General features: G+C 43.6%; 1 protein-coding gene across 6 annotated transcripts in view; it reads right to left on the bottom strand.

Moving 5' to 3' along the window:
- PPP1R21 (protein phosphatase 1 regulatory subunit 21) overlaps nt 1–17,116 on the bottom strand; it is a 37,343-nt gene extending 20,227 nt beyond the window's left edge. For 2 of the 6 annotated variants that reach the window (XM_027659185.1, XM_027659183.1), the window contains exons 1-8: nt 16,845–17,111; nt 14,111–14,179; nt 13,577–13,723; nt 11,561–11,662; nt 9,381–9,545; nt 9,222–9,280; nt 6,774–6,868; nt 4,482–4,534 (exon numbers count right to left, since the gene is read on the bottom strand). In XM_027659185.1, coding sequence (XP_027514986.1) covers nt 4,482–4,534; nt 6,774–6,868; nt 9,222–9,280; nt 9,381–9,545; nt 11,561–11,662; nt 13,577–13,723; nt 14,111–14,179; nt 16,845–16,907 — 753 coding nt within the window. In that variant the 5' untranslated portion in view covers nt 16,908–17,111. Of the gene's footprint in view, nt 1–4,481; nt 4,535–6,773; nt 6,869–9,221; nt 9,281–9,380; nt 9,546–11,560; nt 11,663–13,576; nt 13,724–14,059; nt 14,180–15,269; nt 15,603–16,844 lie in introns of those variants that run through there. The other 4 variants (XM_027659189.1, XM_027659184.1, XM_027659187.1 and 1 more) reach the window with 4 other exon arrangements.
- Nucleotides 17,117–18,360: the final 1,244 nt, after the last annotated feature.

Raw genomic sequence — 18,360 nt, forward strand, 5'->3', positions numbered from 1 at the left:
AATCTGTCCTGGAACATTTTCAAGACTGCAGATCTTAAAGTATGAGGCTGACATAGTTCTAGCAGAAAACAGTAAAGGGAGGAATTCTCCATGCAGTTATTCAGATTTTTCTTAGAACTCAGCAGCAGCGAACTGAAATTTAAGGCTACTTTCATCACAAAATTGAACAGCAGGACACCTGTTCTCACAGCAGATGTATTAGGAACAACATCTCTTTATAGGCACTTCTGAAGAATGGAGAAAGCAACTGTTTGAAATCTTTCTGCAGTGGCATCTGAATGCACTCACTTGAAGGTTCAAGACATCTCATACAAGCAAAGAGATAAACCATATTGCTCTGGAGCCCATCCTCAGTGGAAGCAACAGAGCAAAATTTTGACTGCATCCAGGTATCTGATCTGCTACTGTAAAAACCCTTAATATATTTAGCCATTTGCAGAAAACTAATGCTCATTTTTGAATACTGAGTAAACAACATTCCCAAGGAAACTCACGAAATTACAGTAGTGAACAGAAACTTACTTTTTTTTTCCAAATAAAAATATTTAAATTTATAAGGGTTATTTTGCTGCAAGTAAGAGATGTTTTGGCAAGAGGTATCCCATAAAATGCAAATGAACCATGCAGAGATCTCAAAAAGACATGATTTATTCCTCAAGATTATGATTAGTGACAAGTAATGTTAACTAACATGGTATTCTAGTGTACACATCAAAATGTAGTTTACAAATGCAAACATTCTTCAGATCTCAAGTGAAGTGACTGAAAAAGCTCAGTTTAAGGGAAAAGGAATTTAAGATACTAAAGCTATTTTTTTTCCCCTCAACAAAAGACCTCTAAAATAACACAGTGTTAATCAACTTAAAAAATTAAATGTTCAAGTTCTAGGTCACTGCAGGTTGACTGTTGATAGTACAGGTTGGCAGTGATGAGATCAATAAAAGAGGTACCAGGGCAATTAAAAAGGACTTTAAAGCTTTGGGTTGATTAGTTGATGGGGCAGGAGCACAGGTGGTGTTCACCTCTATTTCTGCATTAGCAGGGATAAATGAGGAGTAGGAAAACCCATTTTACCAATAGGTGGCTAAAGGATTGGTGCCACCAGCGGAATTTTGGTTTTTTTGATCATGGGGCAATTTTTATGGTACCAAGCCTGCTAGAGCTGGATGGGCTTCACCTATCTAGCAAGGGCAAAAGAGCCCTAGCATATAAGTTGGCAGGGCTGATCCAGAGGGCTTTAAACTAGGTTTGAAGGGGTTGAAACCAGGCTCTCCAGAGAAGAGCCTAAGGGTGGAAAGCCTGAGTTAGAAGTGATATCAGCAGCATAGCTGAAGTGTACGTACACCAATGCAGGCAGCTTGGGAAACAAACAATAGGAGCTGGAAGCCATAGTGCAGCAGGAAAGCTGTGATGTAGTCACCATCACCGAAATGTGGTGGGATGACTCGAGTGCTGCCATGGGTGGCTACAAGCTCTTCAGAAGGGACAGGCAAGGTAGGAGAGGTGGCTCTATATGTTAGAGAGACTCTTGACTCTGTAGAACTTGAAGGCAGTAACAATCAGGTTGAGTGCCTGTGGACCAGAATCAGGGGGAAGGCCAACAAGGCTGACATCCTTGGGAGTCAGTTACAGACCACCCAACCAGGATGAAGAGGGTGATGAATTATTCTACAAGCAGTTGGAGGAGGTTTCAAAATCACCAGCCCTTGTTCTTGTGGGCGAATTTTACCTGCGGGATGTCTGCTGGAAACTCAACACAGCAGAGCAGAGCAGAGGCAGTCCAGGAGATTCCTAAAGTGTGTAGAGGATAACTTCTCATTGCAGCTGATAAATGAACCTATCAGGGCTGGGGCCCCATTAACCCTGCTGCTTATAAACAGAGAAGGGCTGGTGGGTGGTGGTCAGAGGCCATCTGGGGCACAGTGACCACGAAATTTTAGTTTTCAATATTTGGTGAAGTAAGGAAGGGCAACAACAAAACCTCTACCCTAGACTTCCAGAGGGCAGACTTTGGCCTATTCAGGAGGCTGGTTTGAAGAATACCTTGGGAAATAGCCCTTAAAAACAAAGGGGTCCAGGAAGGATGGACATACTTCAAGAAAGAAATCTTGAAGGCACAGCAGCAGGCTGTCCCTATGTGCCAAAAGGCGAGCTGGTGGGGAAGACGACCGGCCTAGCTGAACAAGGAGATTTTGCAGGAAAATAGGAGAAAAAAGAGAGTCTATCACCTTTGGCAAAAAGGGCAGGCAACTCATTAAGTGTTTAGGGATGTAGTTAGGTCATGTAGAAAGAAAATTAGAGAGGCAAAAGCACAGTTTGAACTTAATCTGGCCACTTCTGTTAAGGACAACAAAAAATGTTTTTATAAACATATCAGTAGCAAAAGGAGGGGCAAGAAAACCCTCCATTCTTTGCTGGACACGAAGGGTAATGGAGGGGAACATAGTTACCAAAGACAAGGATAAGGCTGAGGTAATTAATACCTTCTTTGCCTCAGTTTTTACAAGAAGACAGGTTATTCTCGGGACAACTGGCTTCCTGGGCTGATAGATAGTGACGGGGAGCTGAATAGCCCCAGTTATCCTGGAGGAAGAAGTTAGTGACCTGCTAGACTTGGATTCTTACAAGTCTATGGGACCAGATGGGATCCATCCTAGAGTGATGAGGGAACTGGCAGAAGAGCTCACCAAGGGCTTCTCCATCATCTACCAAAAGTTCTGGCTCACTGGGGAGGTCCCAGATGATTGGAAGCTGGCTAATGTGACAACCATCCACAAGGGCGGAAAAGAAGACCCGGGAAACTACAGGCCCATCAGCCTGACCTCAGTGCCTGGCAAGGATATGGAGCAGATCATCGTAAGTGCAATCACACAGCACCCACAGGATGGACAAGGGATCAGATCCAACCAACACAGCTTCAGGAGGGGCAGGTCTTGTCTGACCAACCTGACCTCCTTTTATGATCAGGTGACCTGCCTGGTGGATGAGGGGAAGGCTATGGATGTGTCTGTCTGGACTTCAGCAAAGCCTTTGACACCGTCTCCCACAGCCTTCTCCTGGAAAAGCTGCAGCCCATGGTTTGGACAGGGGCACTCTGTGCTGGGTTAGGAACTAGCTGATGGCCAGGCCCAGAGAGTGGTGGTGAACGGGGCTGCATCCAGTTGGCAGCTGGTCACTGGTGGTGTCCCCCTGGGATTGGTGTTGGGCCCAGTCCTGTTTAATATCTTTACTGATGATCTGGACGAGGGGATTGAGTGTACCATTGGCAAATTTGCAAATGACACCAAGTTGGGGGGGGGAGTGTCAATCTGCTGCAGGGTAGAAGGGCTCTGCAGAGGGACCCTGACAGGCTGGATAAATGGGCTGAATCCAATGGTACGATGTTTAACAAGACCAAGTGCCGGGTCCTGCACTTTGGCCACAACAACCCCCTGCAGTGCTACAGGCTGGGGACAGAGTGGCTGGAGAGCAGCCAGGTAGAAAGGGACCTGGGAGTTTGGATTGACAGGAAGCTGAACATGAGCCAGCAGTGTGCCCAGGTGGCCAAGAAGGCCAATGGCATCCTGGCCTGGATCAGGAACGGTGTGGCCAGCAGGAGCAGGGAAGTAATTTTTCCCCTGTACTCGGCACTATTTAGGCTGCACCTTGAGTACCGTGTCCAGTTCTGGGTCCCTCAGTTTAGGAAGGACACTGAGGTGCTGGAGCAGGTCCAGAGAAGAGCAACAAGGCTGGTGAAGGGACTGGAGCACAGGCTCTATGAGGAGTGGTTGAGGAAGCTGGGGTTGTTCAGCCTGGAGAAGAGAAGGGTCAGGGGAGACCTCATCACTCTCTACAACTACCTGAAAGGAGGTTGGAATGAGGTGGGGGTCAGTCTCTTTTCCCAGGCAACCAGCAGCAAGACAAGAGGGCACAGTCTTAACCTGTGCCAGGGCAGGTTTAGGTTAGACATCAGAATTAAATTCTTTACAGAGAGAGTGATCAGACATTGGAATGGGCTGCCCAGGGAGGTAGTGGAGTCACCATCCCTGGAGGTACTCAAGAAGAGACTGGATGTGGCACTTAGTGCCATGGTCTAGTTGACAGCATGGTGTTGGACTCGATGATCTCAGAGGTCTTTTCCAACCTGGTTGATTCTGTGATTCTGTGACATAGTAAAAGATATTTCATATAACTTTAGTAAGACATGGGTATTAGACCTTTTTGCCATTCTTTTTAGAAAGGGGTATCCGAGTTAATACCTACAGTGATCATGAGCCAAAAATCAATGGATTAACTCTAGTGAGGTAAGCAGACAACTTGACTTCTTGACATAAGAACAATATCCACTGCCTTTGGAAAAGTGCAGAGGCTCTGTGAACAGATATGCCCTTAGAATGTCATTATAGCTGTAAGGTAGGCTATCTTCTTTTGTTTCAGTCACTAAAATGACTGGTTTTATTTCAGTATCTGTGCAGAAAGTTGAAACCACAAAAAGTGCTTACCTGATATCTTCTGTTGTGTAACGGTACATTCAGAGCATTGTATCGATTAGATCCTACAGGACAAAAATTGAGTTTGCACTTATTAAATTGTGGAGGTTTTTAGAGACATTTATTGGTAAACAGTGATTTTTTTAAAAAAATAAAATTTCATTGCAGTAATCTTACAGTTCATGTAAGCAATATTAATTAAAGAGATACAAACAATTGACTTCAATAAGGTAGGCCTAAATATTCCCACTTAAGAACTGTTTCTGTGACTAAGTGGAGAGAAAGCAGTAAGTCAAATTTAATCATCTGAACGTCCTGAATTTGACAGCTAAGAGCAGAATCCTCTTGCCCAAAGAACAGCAGTCATGACAAACGAGAGTGAAAAAATCTTTTAAAAGAAATTACACTTAAGGAATTCAAGGTTATCTTCACATCTCAATTGCATTCCAGGGAGTGCCAAGTAAGACTAATTTTTTAATGGTTTGAACATTTTTTTAAAAAAGCTTCTGTATATACTTGATGTGTTGATAATTTAGACTAAGATGTACTCTCCGTGTATTTCAGCATTCTGCTCCAGTCATGAAGTAACCAGACTGATTATTCAACTACAAGCAGGCACAATTTTTAAAGAGAGAGGGATATTTGTACCTAGAGAAAAGCTTACAAAGTCTTATAGATTTTAAAAGGGATCACATCCATCCTCAATTAAATTGAACAACTACTTCAGTTTAAAATTTGCACTCAAAGGAAACTTGCAGCTTTTTATTCCTTTTCTGTCATTCACATGGGAAGAGGTAGTTATATTCAGAGGGCAAAAAAACTCTGTCCAAAATTACCAAATCTTTTTACTCTGGAAATCTTGCTTAGCAGTCGAGAAGTCATTTGACTGTTACTGAAACTAGTCAGCTGGTAGTTACACTTAAAGCCAACTACAGAGCCTATAGGAAGACAGTTGGAATCCACAGCAAACAAACTTCTCCCAACTTCCATCACTAAAGATCTGTCCACTATTTGTTTTCTACACAAGCAAAAACATCATGCTATAGCAGCTCAGTGAGCAGATAAATTATTTGCATCAAAGTTATTATTTGCTACAATGATAACTACCTATTTTAAAAAAAAATGGAGCTAAAGAAGCCAGAGAAATAGAAACAGGCAGTTGATGCCAGGCAAGGTGACCTTTGTGAGAGGAAAGAAGTGAAAAGCATATCAATTCAAGGCACCAACACTTCAGCATGACGTGCTCTATGGGTGTCAATATTTCCTAAAGAGAAGATGATCTGGTGTTCCTAAGCCAAGACTCACTGGATTGCCAATCCAGTGGAGAACTTGGAAGGCTCACCCCTGTAGCACCTGCCAGATCAGCTTTTAGAGAACCCAAGGCTATTTAAAACATCATCAAGTTTTATACTGAATGAAAAATGCAAAAGCTACCAGTAAAATATACAGGAAACTCAAAAGCCTGTTTTCACTTCTCTGCTCCTTCTTCGCTACTTTCAGCTTTTTCCACTATTCCAGGTCTTCCTGGTGTCTCTGCCAGAAGAGTGCAGGCAGTGCCTGCCTGACCTTGCACTCAGCTATTTAGAAAGCACACAGTGCACAGCACTGATCTGGCATATACTAACCCATCCTTGCACCACAGCAATGCAAAGGCTGAGCATTCCTAAATTCATGGTATCCTCTGCACTTCAGTTTTTCTAGCAGCAGCTGGAAAGGAAGCACTGCTTCAGGTAAAAATCCCCAAATTCAAAGGGCTTTTTTTCCTTGAAAAGACAAACAAGTCTGAGACAAACTACAGATAAGAACGAGTCTGGGTGTTCCCCTGATCAAACATGAGACACATTGACAAACTTCCCACTAAGTACAGATCACTGTTGATCCAATGCTTCTAAGTCAACACCTCTGCAACCACCAGTTTATCCCCACCTTACTCCAACTTGAGAATATACCCTGCCAAAAATAGTTACTCATCTCAAAGAGTATTATTTTTTACAGAGAAACCATTAAATTGACAGTGTTCCTTTATCTTCTGCAATATTCTGTTAACTCTAAGCAAGACAAGTGGCAAATTACTCGAAAGCCTTCAAAAGTTTTAATTTCCATTGTATATATAAAAGCTTAATATTTTTGGATTACTAAGCAAGACTATGACAAGTATTGTGAATACTTACTACAGTTACCTCCAAGTGTCTGTTCAGATGTCCAACATTTCTTACAGCTAATACAGTTTAATTCATAAGGTGTACTTCCTCCAGATGGATACCCAAAAATCAAACAAGAAACCCAGACCAAGGCAATACGTACTTGTGTCATTAAAAGGTACTTTTTCATTAATTATGCATAGTGATTCTTCCAGTCTACTGCCCAAAGCTGCTTGAAGATTCTTTAGCTGTTGCTGGCTAAATAACAAAGAGACAAACGAAAAACCACACACACACACACACAGAGTAAACCTTTAAAATTTAATCTGTTCACCAAACCATATCTCACCATAAGCATCCCTTGAGTGTATAGGTATCTGTCTCCTTCTAGACATTAGACAGAAATAATAAAGTAGGAATTATTTGTCCTCCTTTCTGTCATATTTAATAAATGACATTCTATTCTAATCCCTAACAAATGCAGCGAAAGATGCAATAAACTTGTAAATCAGAAGTTCCATTCTTGAGAAGCTCAACTTACTTCAGAGTTAAAATTTACCTTGTTTTCCTATTCTGCAAATATTATATAAACTATATGAAGGCATTCTTTTCTACTAGAATTTGAGTGGGAATGTAAAAGGGCCTTCAAATTAAGTTACTATGTATCAAATGTGGTATTCTGATACGCAGGTAATGAGTTGTCAATAATTCAGTTAACTATGTCACATCACTATTTCAAATACATAACAAGCTCTTTAAAATCCCATATTTAAACACTGCCACGATACAGCCTCTTCTGACAAGACTTGGCAATTATGCTTCTGATGCATTCTAAAGTGATTTTTCTCTAGATCTGCTTCACTTGCATTTGACTGTGTATATAGATGTGAATCTAAGTAATTAAGATTACTAATATAATTAGATTCCTGAGAGGAAGAGTAACATATCCCAGCATTATACACATATGTCAACAAAGATCACTGCATACTGATTCCAAATTCCACACCTTACCCAACTTAGGCCCCCAAATTCTTCACTGTTTTGCTTCCCATTTGACATCTAGAACTCCTGCACATATAGTGGAGGGTGGGGGGGAAGGTGTCAAAGTTTTTTCTTTTTTACAACATTTGATACACAGAAATTTATCAGGACTAACAAGGAAAAATAATCCAAAATAGACAAGCAAGATATGAAGAAACTAGCCAATAAGTAGCTCATGCATATTAACAAACATTTTTCTTGGAAAGTAGCTCCAAAATTGCAGAGAAACGGTACAGCATGTACTGCAGTAGCATTGGGCATGATAGAAAATAAAGACAAACTGCAAATGTGTAGATATTTCCTTTTTGTACTATAAAGGAACGATAAACAAATAGTTTGACATGTTTTGTTTTACATTCTGCCCTTAAATTTTCAAGGCATGCAGGCTGTCAAGTCTCATATCCCCTGGCTTTTCTGAAGAAAGAGTGGGTGTCAGAGGCAAACAGATCCCTTCCCCTGAAAGAGTGGGGAAAACAGAAGAGCAGTACTCTCAGAGACATATTCTGTCATGTGCTCAACAGATACTGATTTCAGTGTTTAAAATTAAGAAGTGTCAGGTTTTATTATTTTTAAAAGCCTCGCTTCTTAAATAGTAGGGACAATTTTTTACAATGACATTAACTACCCAGTCATCACAGAACGTGATAGACAAGGTCTGAGCTGAATAGTAGCAGATTAAGACTACAGGTTTTAAAACACCACAAAAAAAGCAAACAGCAGCAAAACACAGCTTTCATCCTCTTTCGCAAGTGACTTTTAGTGAAACCCTGACCTGTATTAGAGGAGAGTTATTGGATTCAAGTATCTTCGGATCTATCAAAATAATTAAAATACATACTTCGAGGTTACCAGGTGAAAGAAGGAACTCTGCATCTGAAAATTCACTAAGCATCTTACTCATTACGTTAAAGAACTATACTGCACATATCAAAAGCACCTTAAAAATGAACTTCAGAGAAATGCACCCTAATTTGATTTGGCCCACACTCCTCAACTTCCCATTTTCTACAACTTGCGTTCAAGACAATGAAAGTATTCCAAAACTAACAATATAATTCTTCAACAAAAACTCTGAAGTATTCTAGTTGAGAATGTTATGTCTGAAGCAAAAACAATTGTTCAACAAGTTTTTGCAGTGGAAGGGGTTTTTTTTAAATCATTTCAGTGGGTTTTCTGAGTGTACCTTAACCAAGGTTTGTTTTTAGAAGTAGTTTTTACAAACTCACAGATCTTTGTTTCATTCAAGTTCTTTACTTTCTATAGCTTTCCATTACAAATAAATTTTTCAAGCTTTCATCAACATCACTGCTACTTAAAACAGCCTGGAGACAAAACTGCTACTACTGAAAGCAAAATTTGTGGAATTGTCTCATTCCATATACAGCTAAAGAAAAAGGTGTTTGACCTGCACAGGTCAGGCTTGTGTTTTATCCAAGCCTTTTTTTCTCCTCCTTTTTTTAAAGGTATTATTAAAATGATTAAAAATAATTACTAAAAATAACCCAGTTAATGTTTTACAGCAGTTATTTTTTTCAATCAAATTTTCATTATATTAAATAAAAACACTTACCATTCTTCAGTTCGAAGCCTGCAGTCCTTAGCTTCTCTTTCTAGTGTCTGAGACTTGATCTTTATGCAAGAAGATAATCTCACAATGTAAGTACTGACACAGCAAGACATTGCATTTCAAAATTTTTCAAACTTGCAAGTAAGAGGAAAAGCTCCTTACTTCTAATTTGGCTTTATCATTCTGCAGCTTTTCTATGGCATCTGTGTATTTCTTCGTTAAACTGTCCACCACAGCTTGGTGCTGGGCAGCATCAGTTTCCAAAACCTCAAGTCTAGTTCTCAGCTCCGCTTCCAAACGTTTGTGCTGCTCATCTGCTTCAAAGAACTAAAGGAAGAAAAACAGAGCTCTTAGGAAAACTTCATTTTACTGTTGAATCCAGTCCTGTGAGTTACACTGACCTCATTAGCCAGTTCAGGTTAATAATTGCTAGTTTTCAGACAAATAGAAATTTTATTTTATTTACAGAGAAATGATTCAGGAACAAAGTAGTTTAAGAAAAACAAAGTTCTGTAGTACTACCAAGTACTCCTTAAATATATTGCTGGCTAATAGCAGACACCTGAACTTGAGCCATAAGGTTTTTTTCAAGTTTTCTAAAGTGAAATGCATTCCATTTTGGTAAAGCAATTCCTGACTTAATTACAGCAAGTTGCAGAAAATATCTTCGACTTTAAAGCAATTCTGAAACACCAAATTAATAATGAATTATGGAGCAGATCATCCTGTGTGAAATCACACAGCAGCTACAGGATGGACAAGGGATCAGACCCAGCCAACATGGGTTTAGGAAGGGCAGATCCTGTTTGACCAACCTGATCTCCTTTTACGATCAGGTGACCCACCTGGTGGATGAGGGAAAGGCTGTGGATGTGGTCTATCTGGACTTCAGCAAAGCCTTTGACACTGTCTCCCATAGCATACTCCTGGAAAAGCTGGCAGCCCACGGCTTGGACAGGGGCACTCTGTGCTGGGTCAGGAACTGGCTCAAGGGCCGGGCCCAGAGAGTGCTGGTGAACGGAGCTGCATCCAATTGGCGACCGGTCACCAGTGGTGTTCCCCAGGGGTCAGTGCTGGGCCCAGTCCTTTTTAACATCTTTATCGATGATTTAGATGAGGGGATTGAGTCCATCATCAGCAAATTTGCTGATGACACCAAATTGGGAGGGAGTGTCGACCTGCCGGAAGGCAGGAGGGCTCTGCAGAGGGATCTGGATAGACTGGAGAGATGGGCTGACTCCAATGGAATGAAGTTCAACAAGGCCAAGTGCCGGGTCCTGCACTTTGGCCACAACAACCCCCTGCAGCGCTATAGGCTGGGCACAGAGTGGCTGGAGAGCAGCCAGGCGGAAAGGGACCTGGGGGTGCTGATCGACAGGAGGCTGAACATGAGCCAGCAGTGTGCTCAGGTGGCCAAGAAGGCCAATGGCATCCTGGCCTGCATCAAGAACAGTGTGGCCAGCAGGAGCAGGGAAGTGATCCTTCCCCTGTACTCTGCATTGGTGAGGCCACACCTGGAGTATTGTGTTCAGCTCTGGGCCCCTCAGTTCAGGAAGGATATTGAGGTGCTGGAGCGGGTCCAAAGAAGAGCAACGAGGCTGGTGAAGGGACTGGAGCACAAGTCCTATGAGGAGAGGCTGAGAGAGCTGGGGTTGTTCAGTCTGGAGAAGAGAAGGCTTAGAGGCGACCTCATCACTCTCTTCAACTACCTGAAGGGAGGTTATAGCCAGGTGGGGGTTGGTCTCTTCTCCCAGGCAACCAACAATAGGACAAGGGGACATGGGCTCAAGCTCTGCCAGGGGAGGTTTAGGTTAGATGTTAGGAAGAAATTCTTTACAGAGAGGGTTATCAGGTATTGGAACGGCCTACCCAGAGAGGTGGTGGATTCACCATCCCTGGAGGTTTTTAAAAAGAGATTGGACGTGGCCCTTAGTGCCATGATATAGTAATTGGAGTTGGATCAGGGGTTGGACTTGATGATCTTGGAGGTCTTTTCCAACCCAATCTATACTATGATACTATGATACTATGATACTATGAATTTCCACCCAGTACCAGCCTATTTTCAGTACAGTAGCTGTCGCCAAAAAGTTAAAAATCTAAATGAGAAAACATGTATTATGTGAATGACTCCACATTCTGTCTTAAGAATCTGAAGACAAAATACTTCTTTATTTGCCCAGTAACATCTTTATAAACAAGTTATCTGATCTAATCTACTGTTTTGCATAGAACTAAGCCTCTAAAACCACTAGTTTTCAGACAGCATTTTATTTTCCCTATCTTTCTTTGTGTGACCGGTTTTCCAACAGAAATAAAAGGCTAAAAAAAGTTTCACTCACCAGTATATGTAGTCGTTCATTCTCTTCTATTTTCTTCTGAAGATCTTCATTGAAGACACTTTTCTGTTCTTGACTCAACTGAGATGAGGATTCTACACTTTTCTAGAAGAAAGAAAATGCCCTCACTGTCTCTGGGGACATCCCAAAGCCCATCCCCAGGTATGTGAGAACATTCTCACAGCTCATTCCCAAAAGAGCCACATGAGCATATACCCTGCTTACATTGACTAATATAGCAAAAGGTAGGCATATTGGACACAGCACAAGCCTAAAAGCAGCATTATTCCCTTCACACCATTGTTAATTTACAGTGGTACAGCACTGACTGGGGAAAGCCCTTACTCAGATGTTACACTCACACAACGAAACCAGTCCTACAGGCAGCTGCCCATCTGAATTCATTGGAACACTGCACAATTCCATGCAGTCAGTACCACAAAACACTATGCACACAGGCTCATTTGGTTTGGCAGCTGTGTGTGAGGCACATCTGCCCCCAGCAAGTGTCCAAGTGTGAGGCAGGTCTCAGCAGGTTACAGCACAAGGTGGAACTGGAAAGCACAGGGTCTTCCCTGCCCACCAACTACCCTGAGAATACAGACATCTCTCTGCCAACTGTCTCCTCGTTTTTCACCCATTTAATCCAAAAGACTCAGAGACCACCAAGTGAGTCCCATGGTGCTGCTCTGCTTTACCACACTGATGAAGAATGGTAGTAGCATCACAAGAAAAAAGGGAGACTTTTCACATTTAAACTTAACACCAAACTTAAAGTGCTCAGGACAGACAGGTCAGCTAAGCCACATCTGCATTTGGTGCCAGCCTGTGAACTACACCTGAGATATGGGCACATGTTCTCTTCCTTCCACAAGCAGTGCACTCTGACACAGATTATCTATCTGAACCTTAATCTAATTAATTTTAGATGCGATTTACATGGTTGCTGATGACAAGTCACCAAAATAAGAGTGACATGGAATTTAGTGTGTATGTACTTGGTGAGAACCTATAGGTAAAACTGAAGGGAACATATTTAAAAGATAGTATACTTCTTAAAAAAAAAAAAAAGAAAGAAAGCTGTGCATTCTGACAGTTGAACAGGAAAGAAACTCAGTGGCAATGGTTTGCAAAGCTACTCAAGATAGGCTGATGCCCTTCAAAAATTTGGAAACACATCTAGTGAAACAATGATTTACATAATATGAAATAAAAGAACTGAAGGGTCAAACTGCATTTAGAAGAACGACCTACTATGGTGCATGAATAATGCAGTCAGAAGTACTATGCCTGTCAAGGAATTGGAGAGCAGAAAAATGGACAAGAGTTTAGGGAAAAAGTAACAAAGATGACTGTATTACTAATAAGTTGAATGATTTCTTTAATGTCAGGTTTGATAGCTACAGCATATTGAGAGCTAACCAAAAAGAAAAGATGACAGCAATTAAGAGGGGTTTCCTCATAAGGAAGGTAACGAGAGGTGCTTGAGAACTAGTTAAGTCCAAGCACACCACACCTGGAATTGTGCTGTTACCTACAGAAGGCACAGCAGATCTTAGAATATGGTATTAGCGGGTTTAATCAGCAAGCATTTTGGCAGAGAAAGATCACAGTACCGAAATTGCTCTGTCATTTTGAAATAACATAAGGAATACTAGCTAAAAATTGAGATTTCAGAGCACCTGACAAGATTCACAAACTACAATCACAGACTGAAGAGTTAACCTTCGACATCAAAATTACAAAGCAAGGAGGTGGGAATATGAAATGAGTGATCAGCTTTCTTCATAGCAGCTGACTGATCACAGAGCTCCAAGATATTTCCCAGCTGTTTGAACACTTAATAAATATCCAAAAAGGGATATAGCAATTCAGTATCAGACGACAGACTAGAAGAACAGAGAACTACTTAGCACATATAATATGTATCAATACCTGTTTTATGTGTATTTTTACTAAAGGATAAGGCATTGACAGGTGAGGAGCTGCTAAGCAAGTTTTTTTGCCTTTAGCACATACCTTGCTCTTTTTGCCTCTGGCTTCACTTAATGTAAGTTCATCTTGAAGTAACTCCACCCGTTTGGCAAGCTGCTGATTTCTAAATGTTAAGCTGTCCATTTCTTGTTGCAGCTTTCTCAGTGACTGATCCTTCATCTTCAGTTGCTCCTGAATGACCAAAAAATTTAATTTTAAAACTTTCACACTCGCTTTTAATAAGTAGTATCACATTAAAAAAGAGAACAAATTATAAAAAGAGGCAAAAAAGTATCATTTTTAAACTAAAAAACAGATTTCACTTACTTGACCTGCCCACAGATCACATTCAAGTAGGTACTTCATTCTATAGGCTAATCATCAAGAAGCAACCTTTCACTTTTACAAAGTCAGCATTCACAGAGAACAATAAAGACTAGTTGCTAAACAGAAATTCTTCTAGTAAATCAAGTTCCTTCTTTATTCTCTTAATTACAATAATTTTGAGTAAAAAGTACTCCTGTTTACCTATTTTGTCACAGCTTCATACATCTGACATGAGCAGGTTTTAGAGATTACCTTCAGTGAAGCAGAGTTTGCTTGCTCATCTACAACTCCTTTTTTCAGTACTTGGTTCTGAGCTCGAAGCTGAAAAATAAGAGATGCCGGTAACTATGCAAGACAATGGAAAAAATAAGAGCCATTCATAGACCATCTGAGTATTCTGTCAGGAGAGCACCAGATATGAATGCTTTTTCAAGTAGTCTTTTCAGGTAGATACTAGTGGTATCAGGTTGGAAAAAAGTTACCCAATTCATATCATTAATTGCCAAGAAACAGGAAGTTACTTTACCACTTGAATATTTTGGTCAAATAGATCATAATTCTTACTCAATAAAAACCTTTGAGGATAATTTAAGTTAAATATAGTGAAGGCCTGAAGAAATACGGAAAATTTGCAACTTCTTCCTTGACTACTTAAGTTCTTTGTCATATTCAGTGCTATTCTTTTCTCTCCCCTCTTCTCCCCAAAACTGTTCATAACCAGTTCTGGAACATAAGCAGGGCTCACAAAGTCAATATCTGTATCAATTCAAGAGGAGCTTAACTATACTCTAATGCAAAAATACTTATTACCTGTGGCAGCAGCTCATCCAGAGATGATCTGCCTGACAGATCACAAGCCTGACATGAAAACGCATAAAAAGCACAGAAAGAAAAGCCCTCTAAGACTTATTTATATAGTCCACAAATCTGAGCTCAAATCACTACAGTGAAAAGTGATACTCAAGAAATCTATTTCCCAGTCACTTCACAGAGTACCTCTACCCTGCAGCAATGAGGATACCCAGAGTTCCATCTTCCCATTCCTTGATAATTGCTTGAATCTTGGTATCTTCAATGACAGTTTGTATTCATTTGACATGTCTGAGTCCAGCTGTTGCAGATATAAATTAAAAGGGTTTGTATAGTGTTTGGGAATATCCCTGTCAGATGCATAACAAGCAAGATTCAGTGCAAAACAGCAACAGCTAATGGTTCCAGTCTGATGACTGACTGTATTTGAAGGTCAGAAGTCAGCTGGCATTGCCAAGCACAGGCCTTTCCCCTGTAGTATTCCCACTGTGCTGCTCAGGCATCACAAAGGCAAGAGAAGAAACTGCCAAGAGCACCACAGAAAGGCTTCCAAGCACAGGGTTTCCCCAGCAAGAAAAAGCAGTGCAGTAGTTTTCCACACCTGTTTTTCTGCCACAGCTACTAACACAGGACCACGTCGGATGCAGGTGGATGAACCCCTCATGGATACCCAAGCTGAAGGGTGACCCCCCACAGGCTGCCACAAACTGAAAGGGCCTTTTCACTCCTCCTTCATGAGAGCTGCAGGAGAGAGCAGCTCTGAAAACTTGTGTGTTTTCAGAGTCTCTTCTTCACCTCGTCCTTCTCCTGGACTGCTCTGCAAACCAGGAGGCAAAGCAATCCAACGGCAGGTACTTTCCCAGGCACTCCTTGAGTCTGTCAAGCTCTTCCCAAGTGAACAGGCAAACAGCTTCCCAAGGCTACTCTCTGTTTCCACCTGCACACAACAAGCAGCCAACTGAACAACTGACCATGTACATGCAGAGAAGAGGTGTCTGCAGAGGGGACTCCCACGACGATCCATGTTGCACAAGAAATGGGATGAGATGAAAAAGTAGTTCCCTCAAAGAACCAGTGAAACATCCCAGGCTGAGAAGAGCATGATGAAGGTCAAAGAAAGCTTTTGGATGCCATGATACTAAAAGAAAGAGGATCCAGCAGCTGGAACATTTATATGGTCAGAAGTCCACATTTTGAAGTTTCATTCAGGAATCAAGCAGCAAAATCCCTCAATTACCTCATCCTCAGCCACCATTAATTTCCAAGGCATAGCAGAGCCACTGTATAAAGCAACAAGAAATAGGAACTCTGTGACCTACAAAGCTCCACAGTGAGTTCAGTTTTCTTTAAATGATTTCGTGGAAACATTAGAAAAATAAGTATCTGTGAGCAATTTAGACTGGATACAGGGGGTTTTAACAGCATTTTCAAGAAGAATAGTATTTAAAGACACGTGGTTCTGCGGCACATACAGTCAAGTGCCTTGTGCCAATCACTCTGATACTGGACTACTCAATGATGCTTTCCTCCCCAAGGCTGTTGAAGGACCGTGCCATTCAAAACCATCTCCTCTTCCTTTTACCCAAGAAGAAAGAATGAAGAGCCCTGCTATTTTAAAAAGTATTTCAGGCACCTTGGAAAGGGAAGGCATTCTCCACCATGGGCTGCAAGTCTGTGCAAACACTGCATTAAGCGGCATCAGAAACAGGATGCAAAGACACCTGGGGCAGAAGAATGGGAACAGACACGCAAGTGTGGAATCCAGTGCCCTCGCTTCCAAGACACTACAAACACCACTGACACCGCTGAACTCCCACTTCCATCACGGCCAGCTCACACGGCTGAGATACAAGACCAAGACCGAGTCTCGCGCCCAACTGGGAAGTGCAGAACAATGGAAAACACCGCCAGTTTCGCTTCCCTGGCACAGCCGAGCCCGCTATTTGTATTCCAGCATGTTTTGCAGGCGAAGCCACTCCGCTCTTCGCCGTGTTCCCTCGGTACCTGCAAACCCAAACCCGCACGTGCCCCGCCCGGGTCCGCCCGAGCCCCATCCCCGGGAGGCACCTCCGAGCCCCAAACCCCCGCGCTGCCACAGGAACCAGCGCCGAGGGCTCTGGGCCCCGCGGGGCGGCACCGCCAGGGCAGCCCCGGTCCGGGCTCTGCTGCCTCCTACCTTGGAGTACTCCTGGGCCAGCTTCTGGTACTTGCCCTGCAGCTCCGCCGCGCCCGCCGCCATCTCCGCCCGGCGTGGGTGGACTGGGCTCGGACAGGCTTGGCTAGACTCGGCTCTGTTCGGCCCGGCTCTGTTCGGCTCGGGCGGGCTCGGCCAGGCTGGACTCGGCTCAGGTGGACTCGGCCAGGCTCGCCTCAGCTCGGCCGGACTCGGCTGAGCTCGAATCGAGTGGACTCAGCTCAGCTGGGCCGGTCTGGACACAGTTCAGCAGGGCCGGCCCCGCACGCCCGCGAATGGGCAGACGCACTTCCGGGTTCAGGCGGTGTGAGCGCGATGACGTCATCGCGCCGAGAGGCGGGAGGCGGAGCTTTCACCTGCCGGCGCCGCCATCTTGACGCAACTTCCAAGATGGCGGCACGGAGGAAGGTGGGGCCTCGCGGGGCTGGATCACGTGACACCGGCGAGGCGCTCGCTAACGCCCCCTGTTGCCATGGCAACGGGCTACGGGGCGCCGCCCTGCCCAAAAAGATTCGCCCTGAGGCTGGAGCGGGGCTGGGGGGTTATGTCGCGATTGCGACGTAGGGAGCGGTGGGCAGTGCTCCGGTGCTGCCCCGCCGTCCCTGCCCGGGCACCGTGCCCAGGCTGGTCCCGCGGGTCCCCGGCCCGGGCAGCGCTGTCGCCAGGGGGAGCCCCGGGCTGGGCACCGCGGGCACGGAGCACAGACGCCCGCGGACGCGGGAAACGCGGGTTTTGCGGATCCGTGGGGGAAGAAATGAGACAAAAGGCGGCCGAGACACCGCTCATGGCTCGCAGTGCGTGTCAGTGCAGCGCTTTGCTCTTCCTACACCGTTCAGCCCTCACATCCATATTGGAGGAGATACTGCATATATCCATTTTATCCCTGTGAAGGGGACTCGGGCAGTCCCATGTCACTGCAGTGCCCTCGGTTTGCTCCCAAGATGCAGGAACTCGAACTCCACAGTTTCAGGGATCATTGAGAGCGGATCTCATAAACACATTTAAATACCTCAAAGGCGGGTGTTAAGAGGACGGTCCCAGACTCTCGGGGGTCCCCAGTGACAGGTGGAGGAGCAATGGCCATAGACTAAAACACAAGGAGTTCCACCTCAGCATGAGGAAGAACTTCTTAAATTGAGGGTGGCAGAGCACTGGGACAGGCTGCCCAGGGAGGTCGTGGAGTGTCCCTCTCTGGAGACATTCAGAACCCATCTGGACGCGTTCCCGTGTCACCTCCTCCAGGTGACCCTGCCTTGGCAGGGGGTTGGGCTGGATGATCTCCAGCGGCCCCTTCCAACCCTAAGGATTCTGTGATTTGGACTGTCTGCACCCTGTGTTTTCCGGAGGAGGGGGGGTCCTTCTCTGATGCCTCCAGCGTGCAGGTCTTTGTTTCAGAGCCGCCTTTGATGGCTCCAGCATTCAGCCATCCTCCTTTAGAGATTGCTGAGGCTCTGCTAATTATCTCCTATTTGCTTCTTCTTTATTCTCAGATTTGCCA

Source organism: Corapipo altera, unplaced genomic scaffold (genome assembly GCF_003945725.1).
Source record: "Corapipo altera isolate COAL_440 unplaced genomic scaffold, ASM394572v1 48, whole genome shotgun sequence".
NCBI classification, from domain to species: domain Eukaryota; kingdom Metazoa; phylum Chordata; class Aves; order Passeriformes; family Pipridae; genus Corapipo; species Corapipo altera.